The 10309-nt window shown below is 43.0% G+C and overlaps 2 protein-coding genes across 3 annotated transcripts in view; one reads left to right on the top strand and one right to left on the bottom strand.

Annotated features, from left to right (window-relative positions):
• The window catches only part of LOC146661827 (DIS3-like exonuclease 1), a 44489-nt gene extending 37493 nt beyond the window's left edge, over nt 1-6996 (top strand). Inside the window, exons 12-17 of the mRNA XM_085418314.1 lie at nt 1101-1336; nt 2519-2673; nt 2849-3027; nt 3118-3263; nt 3927-4098; nt 5665-6996. Coding sequence (XP_085274440.1) covers nt 1101-1336; nt 2519-2673; nt 2849-3027; nt 3118-3263; nt 3927-4098; nt 5665-5982 — 1206 coding nt within the window. The 3' untranslated portion in view covers nt 5983-6996. The remainder of the gene's footprint in view (nt 1-1100; nt 1337-2518; nt 2674-2848; nt 3028-3117; nt 3264-3926; nt 4099-5664) is intronic.
• A 116-nt stretch (nt 6997-7112) lies between these two features.
• On the bottom strand, nt 7113-9763 carry LOC146661828 (leucine-rich repeat-containing protein 31-like). Of its 2 annotated transcripts, XM_085418292.1 has the most exons (4): nt 9611-9763; nt 9368-9532; nt 9080-9235; nt 7113-8806 (listed from the first exon to the last, which is right to left on the bottom strand). In XM_085418292.1, the coding sequence occupies exons 2-4, from the start codon at nt 9423-9425 to the stop codon at nt 8349-8351; spliced, it is 672 nt and encodes a 223-aa protein (XP_085274418.1). In that variant the 5' UTR covers nt 9426-9532; nt 9611-9763; the 3' UTR covers nt 7113-8348. The 2 variants fall into 2 exon arrangements, with proteins under 2 accessions (XP_085274418.1, XP_085274417.1); XM_085418291.1 differs by having other exon boundaries at nt 9368-9763.
• Between the last annotated feature and the right edge of the window lie 546 nt (nt 9764-10309).

The following is a 10309-nucleotide window of genomic DNA, read 5'->3' on the forward strand; positions in this document are numbered from 1 at the left end:
TACAATAACTGAATGAATTTAGACGCAGGAGTCTTCCAGGTCTTTATGTTTAGTTTGGTTTTTTGCTGTGTTATTTACAGAATTACAGATGGATACCATATATTTCTTTTCATCGATAATAAATTATAGTACGGTCTAATAGAGACGTTATTTTTAAAATCAGGCGTCTAAGCAGAACACGTTCCTCAGCAGAAAACATTTTATCAGAAAGTCATTTCAGTGAGAATATTGGAATAAAGAAACCAAGCACTCCACTGTGAAACCACTGACAGTTTTCACATTAGATCACAGCCATTTATCTACAGCGGCTGGTCGGCCATCTGTTAAAACCTCATATGGACAATTCCTGTTGTTCTATAAGATGCTCTCTAATAGGATGTCTTGGATTTATTTATTATTCAGTTATTGCATTCCTGTTATGGCTGTACGCACACAGAATATTGATATGAAGTAAAAATGATTCTCTCGGGTTGCTTCTGGGATAGTGGAAAAACCAATATATTTCTAAAAGTGTGTTTAATGATTGAGCTGCCACCCAAAAATCAAGTTCTTATCTTGACAAAGCTGGATTATTGACCGCTGGTGAAACATCTGTTGTCCTGAAGGATAAGGACAACAGATGTTTCATCTTGATCTATTATATAAAACGGCCAAAACTGTGTTCAAATCCAAACTTTCTGGCTTCTTTTGGTTCCTGCTGAAGTGCTTTGGGTCCCCTCAGTTCATCCTTAGTCTGAGAAAAGTTTTGTTCTCTCTTTAAGGCACATTTCCTTTGAGCTAACTTAAACTCTGATTGGCTGTCCACTATAAACAAAAAGCATGAACAGCAGATCGGTGGAGTTTCTGTGCCCATGAGCAGAGCTGTGTGCCTGTTAGGGATATGTGTTCTTACTGGTATGATAGAGAGCTGAACGTAGGAAAGACAGTAGACTGTTTTCAGGTTGAGATTCATTCACATTTGGTTCTCCGTGCAGCATTTGTTCCGGTGGAATGGTGCATGTTCAACTGAGTTAAAGTAAACTGTAGTAAAATGTGGCCCACTGATGCATTTTCATATTCTTTTTCATTGAAGTCACGTTAGAAGCATTTTCCCTTTTCAGGTGGGTGCCCAGCTGGATGAGGAGAGGAACATTACGGCCCTGGTCCCTCGTCAGCCCCTGGAGGTCCATGAGACCGTGGCAGAGTGCATGATTTACGCCAACCACTGGGTGGCCCGCAAGATCCAGGAAGCTTTCCCCAACCAGGCCCTTCTAAGGTGTCACCCACCACCACAACAGGAGCTATTCAACCAGCTGGTGGACACTGCAAAGGCCAAAGGTTTCACCATTGACACCAGGTAATGTTTTTGACTGTTCAGTATAGAAACTGAGGAAATGCATATTGTAGTCCAACGCACATCATGTTCAGACACACAAGTGTGTGAACCTGAAATGTTTGATAACACGGGGACACACTCAGGTGTCACATGAGCAGTCAGACAAGAAGAAGACATGTTCCTTCAGCTCAGGTTGAGGTTGAAGCCAAATATGCTTCCAAACCAAAGACTAGAACATATGATGAAGCATATCTTGCCTTTGGCTTCAGCTTCACAACAGCTGTCGTGGCAAGGTCGGTCTCCCCGACAGAATTAGTTTCCCCTGCGTCGGGAGCACACGCTGGGCTGTCCAAATCACGGACAAACAGGATCCCACATTCTTGATTTTCAGTTCACAAACACTTCTTATAACGACTAACTACTCCTGAAACTTTGGAGGTTTTAGCTCTTTACACAGTAAAGTTACAGGATAAATATAATTATCAGGCAAAATGTCCTTCGTTTGTTAAAATAATCCCGTCTGATACCACGAGAGGACAATAAATATTTCATTTTCTGTTGTAACCCTTAAACTGAATGGTAATGTAACGACACTCAGGTTTCACTTTTTTACAAAACTAAAACATCACTACTTCCACGTCTGACTGTTTGTAATGGAGGCGGCGTAACCTGGATCCACACTCCGTGCCCAGCGAACGCTCGCCACGCAGGGGGAACACATGCTGTCGGCGATGCCGACCTCGGCACAACGCTGATCCTGCCGCAGTTTGTTCCCCGGTTCAAATCCCGGACAAACAGGATCCCACAGCTGTTTATGCTTTTAAACCCGTTTTGCACAGAGAGCAGTGTTGAATATTCTCACACGGGAACAAAACAAACAACTCAAATAATTAAAGATGGTTTGTTTTTCTGTTTTTTAAAAGAGGCAGTGATTTATTTAATTACAACCTGTAATCTATTACAGTTAACTTTTATTTGTTTAACTGTTTACAAAAGGTCTGAGGATCTGAGGCGTGGAATGAACTGCAATGGAGTTTGAAAACAAAATATGAATGTGCGGTTGGAGGATTGTGGGGGGGGGGGTTAAACCAACAGCAGAACCGGTCCCAGGACAAGAGACATGGTGATGCAAGTAGCTTTGTGTCACTGACTGCTGAGATGAGAGGCCTCACTCATCCCTGGTTTCTGGCTCTGTTCCTTCAGGTCCAACAAGGCTTTAGCTGCCTCACTGGACCGAGCTGTGGACCCACAGGACCCCTTGGTGAACAGGTTGTTCAGAATGATGGCCACCACTGCTATGTCACAGGCTCTGTACTTCTCCACTGGTGCTCATCCTCAAGACCAATACTACCATTATGGTACGATACCGCTGCACAGCTTTTATTGGCTGCACTAGAGTTTCAGTGTGACTGTGGGTCAGTCCATCCATCACACGTCTGCACACACTTGTCCAACGTCTGTTGTTTGTGAAGAATTATTCGACTGAGAACTAGAAAGAAGGCTAACGTGCTGATATTTGCTTCGTTGTCGTAGGTCTGGCTCTGGATCGCTACACACACTTTACCTCACCCATCCGTCGGTACGCAGACATTGTCGTGCACCGCCTTCTTACCGCAGCCCTGCACATGCAGAGGGGCGTTGTATCTGGTAAAGCACCAGCCAGTAACAAAGAAGTGGAGGAAATGGCTCACCATGTCAACAGCAAGAACAGGGTCAGGGGTGTTTTATTGTTTGTGTTTTTCAATGATTCACCTCTTACTCTATTAACAGAAGCTGTGCTGACGTCTGTGTTTCATTTGCAGGCAGCACAGGCAGCCCAAATGCGATCCACAGCACTGTTTCAGTGTCTGTTTTTCAGAGAACGAGACCCTCAGACAGACCCGTGCTGTGTGGCTGACGCTGTTGTCTACTCCATTCGAGACAACGGTGTCTTGGTGTTTATCCCAGAGTAAGAACCTTCAGTCCTGTGTTTTGTTCTGCAGTCTTCTTCTTTTCCTTTGTTTAATGGAGCTGTACAGCAGCTCACAGACGGCCAACCACTCGTGTATTTTTAATAGACGAATTCAAAGTTTATGACAATGAATGAATTTGTTGGAAGATGTAATTGCACGCTAATCAATGTATATTTAACAGTATACACGCTAGTTTTATTTTCTCTTAAAAAACCTCAAAATGAGTTTTAAATTGTATAAATTTACTAAACTAATTCCTTAAACATTTATTGTGAGCAGGGAAAATCGGCTAAAACCCCGAATCTTTTCTCTACCAGGCTTTAAATAAGTTAATTGCATTGCTGAAGTTGAGTCTGTGGGGAGGGACGGTGCTTTGGAGCCAGCCTTGTGTTTGTGGCACTTCTACGTTAGCTTAGCTAACCTCTGGAGGTTGCTGCTTGTTTATTGCAAGGAAAGTGTAATTTAATAACATCAGTGTTCTCCATGCTTGTGGTGTTACAGGGATATGCAATATTAACAGTTTATTAAAATGTAACCTGTGGTCATTTTGAGAAGGCTGTAGAATCCATGTAATGATTAAAATCACAGGGCGCAAAGCAGGTTGAGTAATATCACTGAGTAAGTAAGGCTGCCTCTGACCACAGCCATGTTGTTCACAGGTATGGTGTGAGGGGGCCTGTGTATCTGAAGAACAAAGAGGGCCTGGTGGTGGTAGCGGGACAGGACGGCAGCTGTGATTGGCAGGGTGGCACTGTGCGAAAATACCCGGACCGCATTACCACCACCTCCAGCTGTGGCACCTCCACCTTCAAACTGTTTGACCACATCACCGTAAGTCACAGAAAACGCTAATCAATCATTTTAGAAGGTTTCCAGCAATGCAGCGCCTAAAGGCGACGATTCCAAATATATATGCATGAGTGTATATGAATCACAGGTTCATACGACTACTGGATCTTTTGTGGTCCAACATTAAGAGACGTTTTATGATCTTGTTGTGATAAAGTGTTGTGTGGTTGCTGCTTTGTTAGCTAATCTCAAGGTAACAAAACGTCAGTAAGATGAATGAGACGAAAATGATTCCTGAAAATAAATCATTTAAAGTTATTCAGTTTATTGTTTTTAAATATTATATGAAAACAAAAACATAAGTGTGGGGGGGGAGGCTCTCCTCCAAGACAAGAAATGTAATGCTTCCAGTTTGTGGCGTTTCTACACAAACCTTTTTGTAAAGGGAGATAAAAAATGACAGTGGGCGGTAATTGTTTTCACATAAACGCCTTTAAACGCTGCACGGTCGCACTCTCTCTCTCGCACTCGATAAATGATCCATTGTTGCTCTGCACACGTTTGTTACCACAAACGTCGCATGCACTTATGTCATTGTCATGAGACACTCTTGCAAACAAACTCACGGTTTAGTAACACAGTAGAGCAGCGTGTTTACGGGACAGTAACAGTAATCTAATTACCTTTTTTGCAACAGTAATCCCTTACTTTACTCGTTACTTGAAAAAAGTAATCTAATTATGCGTTGCTGCCCATCACTGGCGTCAAGTTATATTAAGTTCAGGCATGTTACACACGATGATTGTGAGGAATAAGTGCATGTGATTTAAGCAAAAAGAGCAGGAAACATTACCCTAAGGTTAGCTAACAAAAAGAAACTGAAGTAACGGTGTGTTATTCTCACATCTTTGGCTTTAAGACATGAAAAAGTGACAGAGTACTGCTGCTTCCACTGTTATCAACATCTTTTCTTTCTTTCATGGACTTATCCTGGGGTCATAAATGTCAAAGGGCAAAGGCAATGCTAACAACATAGCTTACTGATGGATGATGATGGATGACACATGTGGCCAAAACAAGATAGAAAGAAACATTAGCCCAAACACAAGTTGTCCACCACAGCATTGACTGCTGTCAAGCTATGATCATATCAAACAAAGAGATGATGATGATATTCAACAAACAAATCAACAAAACAACAACCTCACTGTGACACTTGACCGAGGTCACAGTGTTAATGAATGTTTTTCTCCCCCTCTGCTCCAGTCTCCACGTCGTGTGAATGTTAGAAAGCACAGTAAAGAAAGTTCGTGTACGGATGGATGAACGTTTGTTACATTGGATACGTGTGTGTAACATACGTATCCAATTTATCCTATTTATGAACAAAATTGTGGCACAGTCGGAAACTTCTCCACTCTACACCACTGTCTACTTAGCTGTGACGCTGCGCACAGTGCTGAGAGGACTGCTGTTATATATTACGTCACAAACCTTAAGTGGGCCTGTCTTTGCATAGCATTCCATTAGACTATTTTCAGTAGGTGCCATTACTGTGTAGTGATCGAACTGAGGAATACTGTGACTTACGTTCTCTGCTCTCTTCAGGTTCGTATTTCTGTCCACTCTTCAACTTGCCACGCTGACCGTCTAAACCTCGAGGTCATCAGCAACAAGCCTCACCACAGTGCCAAGTCCCAGCAGCCCAGCCCTCAGGGCCGCAGTCAGCTGGTCAAAGAGGTGGTGCGTCAGAATGAAGAGGCGCTGGCTCAGGAGAAGACAGCCCGGCGCCCCAAACTCTCCAAAGAGGAAAGAGAGTTTCGTCAGAGCAAAACTCCCAGTCTGTACTCTATTCTGGAAGAAATCAGAGAGTTGGCTCTGATGGATCTGGAAAGGGCTTCACGCCTCCCGGCAACAACAGCATAGAAACGCTGTAGCCCAGCTTTACCTCCAAGCAGACACTTGTGAGAACTGCACGCTGTGCGCTAACAGAACGGTGATCATTGAAGATCACTCGTGCTGAGTCATCCAGGTCATTCTTGTAGCTCCAGATTGTGTGTGGACAAACCACACGAGTGTGTGAAGTCACAGGAAAGCAAACACAATATTAAGTAAAAACATGTCCCGCCATCTTTTTAGAAACCAGAGTCAAACCGAATCAGTGGATACGTTTTGTAAAAGTTAGTTTTTAAAATCACATCAAGTTAAACTTAGTTGTAAGGAGGATAGGGAACGTGTTAATGCCAGTGAAGTGTCAGCAGTTACTTTGACAAGACCTAGTACTCACTGCAAATGTGGTTCAATCCTGCAGGAAACTAGTCAACTGCAGCAGGTTAAAGAAGTCTGGTAACAAAAGGCTTTTCTCTCAGCACCAGTGATCTCAATATCTCACTGGTGGGATCAATGTCTTGTGTAAATTAAATGTCTTGTGTTATAGAACCATTTTTGGTGAGTTCACACATATTGTACTACCTGTGACCACTTCATACAAAACCCAGCACGAGTATTGTTCTGGAGATGATAAAACGTCCACTCGTCCATTTTCTTCTGCACGTCCTGGAATCTGTCCCAGCTGTCATAGGGTGAGAGGCAGGATACGCCCTGGACAGGTCACCGGACTGATAAAACTTCATGTCACTCATTAGCAGACTTTAAAATAAACCCGTAGAGTAATGAACACACCTGAGGTTGGTTGTGTTGGAAGTGATGTATAAAACTAGGATGTATTTATCTTATAGTTTGTATATCAAGAGCCTGTATAGAAGACACCAACACCAAGGACATTTTTATTGTTTGAACTGGTAAATAATCAGAACCGTTTTTTGGTTTGTGGATTTTAAGATCGTTTTCTAGAACTACCAACAGAAATATGAACTGTACATAACTATTTCAATATGTGTGCAGTGGCCTGTAATTAAAAATGGTGTTTTCATTAGCGCAGATGGAGCCACTTCATCGTGTTGCGTTTCATGTCCCTGCAGTAGCTTAAATCAAATTAATGAGACACCAAAACAAGAGCTGGAGCCCAAGACAGCCATGAAGTCACAGTGTACACAAATACACAAGAAACACAGAAACCAGCTGGGTGGATGTGGCTCGGGAACCTTCTGTTACCTTGAACGTCGGTGTTTTGAACGCTGGCTGCTCCAGTCTGCTTGTATTTGTCCAAGATTTCCCCTCATATCTTGGTTATGGTTATTTTTTCTTTTATTAAACTGATCACACTCCTGTTTCATGAATAGAAAAAAACCCCATCAGTGTATTTTCACTTAAACAAGCAGCTGTTTTTTTTGCATTAAAGTTATATAAAAATGTAACAGTGCAAATTCCTCGCTGACAGTTTAACCAAAAGGCATTTCCAGTGGAAAGTAGCCGACATATTCTCAGCATAACCATGTATAATATCCACAAAACCTGAGAAGGTTGGAGAGAAGGTAGGTGAACTCTGCTGGGATCTGCGTTTAACAAAGTGTCTAAAGACGAAACAAAGAAATCTTTCTGTAAATGTTCAGATGCACAGACTGGACTGAAAAAGAGTGAAAAAGCAGCTAACGTCCAAAAATAAGAAAACTTTGAAAGAACTCCAAAAAAACCTGGAGAACTTTTGCTCAAAAAACAGTTTTGTTTTTTTTAAATTACAAGGCAATCTGACAAAATGTCATCAAATGAGACTCAAGACTTCTGCAGGTCTCTGCCATGACTCATTTTTTTTTCTTAACGGCAGAAACAATTGTTCCTTTTTTACTTTGTTTCTATTTTCTCTTCTTGTTTTTATCTGTTGAACAACAAACAACATTCATGCTGATTCACATAATATCCTGTCTCTACTCTCTGGGATTTCCTCGTAGCTCTTTGATGCAAAGAACATCCATCAAACGCTCCAGCTTGTGCTCAACATCATCGTGAACGGTGAAGGTACTCTGACGAGAAAATACTCAGTCGACCTTTTGGTTGATTTGTTAAAGAACCCCAAAATAGCTGATTACCTAACAAGGTATGCAGATAATTCACAGCTCTTTTCCTGAATAGCTGCTTTAAAACTCTGCTGAAAGCCTTTGTCCATTTCCAGGTATCCCCACTTCTCGGCATGTGTGTCTCAAGTGTTAGGACTGCTGCATTGGAAAGACCCAGACCCTGCAGCCAAGGTGAGAGACGACAAATATGATAACCCACACCAGCTGTGCTTAACTCTGTAAGTTCCCAGTATTCCCTGAAACCATCACGTGTGACACAGTTTACATCAGACGTGATGCAGCTGACCTCAACACTGACCTTCTTGTGGTAACAGAGACTTAAAAAAATAATAATAAAGCAACAAAGTGGGTCGCTCTTTGACAGTAAATTCCAGTGCGGTCCGCTCCAATCTCCTCAGGCTGACTCTCTTCTAGGCTCTCCTGACTGTTCCCTTTACATGCTGATGATGTGTCTTGTAAATCTGGATCCCTTTCCAGCAGGACGCTCCTCTTTTTCAGACAGTACCTGAGCTGCTCTCTCTCCTGACAGTCAGCTGTCCACCTCTGCATGGCCAGTCGAGCCAGCGCCGAAATTTGAGGCAGAGCTCGGAGCAGAGCGGGCAGCCAGGCTGAGCACGGAGCAGAGGTTGAAGGTCGCAAACTGACATCCACGTCTTCCAGAGAGCCCAGACCTCCTGCTGCAAACAGACTGCACCAACCGTTGTCTCCCACCAAGCTGTTGTAGGACAGATCCAGTGCACGGAGTGAGGAGAGACAGCCCCGTCTGCACACGGCAGCTGCACAGAGGAAGAGGACCCATTGATAACTGATCACTTTATGCCTGTTCACTTTACTGTTTTGTTCACAATGTTTCTGATGGAGACAAAAATAACACCGAATAGTTTCATTGTTTTGTTTTATACGACAGCTACAGATGCTGGCAGCATGAAATAAATGAAAGAAATATCAATTTCCTTCAGGCTTTACTTGTCTTAATATACATTTATGCAGCCTAATGATCCACTACAGACCAAAAAAGAAAAAGTATAATGTCATTGTGTGTTAGTTACCCAGATGTTGCATGTCATCAGTGGTGAGCTCGCAGCTGCAAAGACGGAGCTCGCTGACGACTGATGGCTGCAGAGCATCCAGCAGGAGCGCCAAGTGACCGCCAACCACTTTACACCAGGAAATATCCACCGTGCGCAGATAGGACACCGCCAGGGCTGATGCATAAACACAAAGTTTTCACCATTTCAGGCTAGAGGGTGGAAGAGGTATTCAGGGAGAATGACTTGAAGGAAAACTTCTATAAATAAACAAGTGTGTGTGTGTGTGTGTGTGTGTGTGTGTGTTACCCAGAGCAGTGAAGGACTCGTTGCTCATGTAGCAGCTGTTGAATGGCAGCCTCCTCATTTGTGTCGCAGGGAGGGCGGAGACCAGCAGGTGGACCACACCTCCCACTTCCTTATTGGATGACACATCAAGCTCGGTCAGTGCAGTGAGAGAGGGCAGCACCTGGACTGAAAAACAACGAGTCACATGACTGCTGCAGCGAGCATGCGATTAGTGTCCGGCGTGTGAGATTGGTAGCAACTGACTCAGAGCCTCTAGATCATCTCGCGTGAGGCAACACAGGTGGAGGTCGAGTCTCTCCAGGTGTGTGACGTGAGCCAGGTGAAAGGTGAGGCGGCTCAGTCCACCAGCTAGAAGCAGCTTTACAGTATATTAATCAGAACAATGCTGCTCTCTAATGTATCTTGGTAAAGCGCAGAAAAATCTAATGTTTTATATGATACAGTGTGATTTCAGTAACATATCATAATGGAGGCTTCAGCAAGTACTTACGAAGGAAATCTTTCCTCTGCTCTTCAGTTGGTTCATCAAATACCTCCCAAAACATCTGTATGGTGGGGTGGCGGTCATGATATCTCCAACCATAACTTGTGTTCTGAAAACAGTGAAAATGACTGTTATAATCATAGAGTTTGTAAGGTCAGGCATACACTATGTTGCCAAAAGTATTCCCTAACCCATCCAAATCATTCAATTAATGTGTTCCAATCACTTCCATGGACACAGGTGTATTAAATCAAGCACCTAGGCATGCAGACTACTTCTACAAACATGTGTGAAAGGACGAGTCGCTCTCAGGAACTGAATGAATTCCAGCATGGTAATGTGATAGGATGCACCAGTGCAACAAGTCCAGTCATGAAATTTCCTCGCTATTAAATATTCCATAGTCAGCTGTTAGTGATATTATAACAAAGTGGAAGTAATTGGAAATGACAGCTAGT

The sequence above is a fragment of the Rhamphochromis longiceps genome, linkage group LG9 (genome assembly GCF_057381845.1).
Source record: "Rhamphochromis longiceps isolate RC_006_pf linkage group LG9, R_longiceps_female_GT1.1, whole genome shotgun sequence".
Taxonomy (NCBI): Eukaryota; Metazoa; Chordata; class Actinopteri; order Cichliformes; family Cichlidae; genus Rhamphochromis; species Rhamphochromis longiceps.

Bases quoted from the DNA above. Each gene is read 5' to 3' on its own strand.
- LOC146661828 (XM_085418292.1), bottom strand. From the start codon at position 9,425: ATGAGGAGGCTGCCATTCAACAGCTGCTACATGAGCAACGAGTCCTTC. The intron at 9,236-9,367 runs GTAACACACACA...TTTATGCATCAG, and splicing joins CGAGTCCTTCACTGCTCTGG to CCCTGGCGGTGTCCTATCTG. The intron at 8,807-9,079 runs GTAACTAACACA...TCCTCTGTGCAG, and splicing joins TGATGACATGCAACATCTGG to CTGCCGTGTGCAGACGGGGC.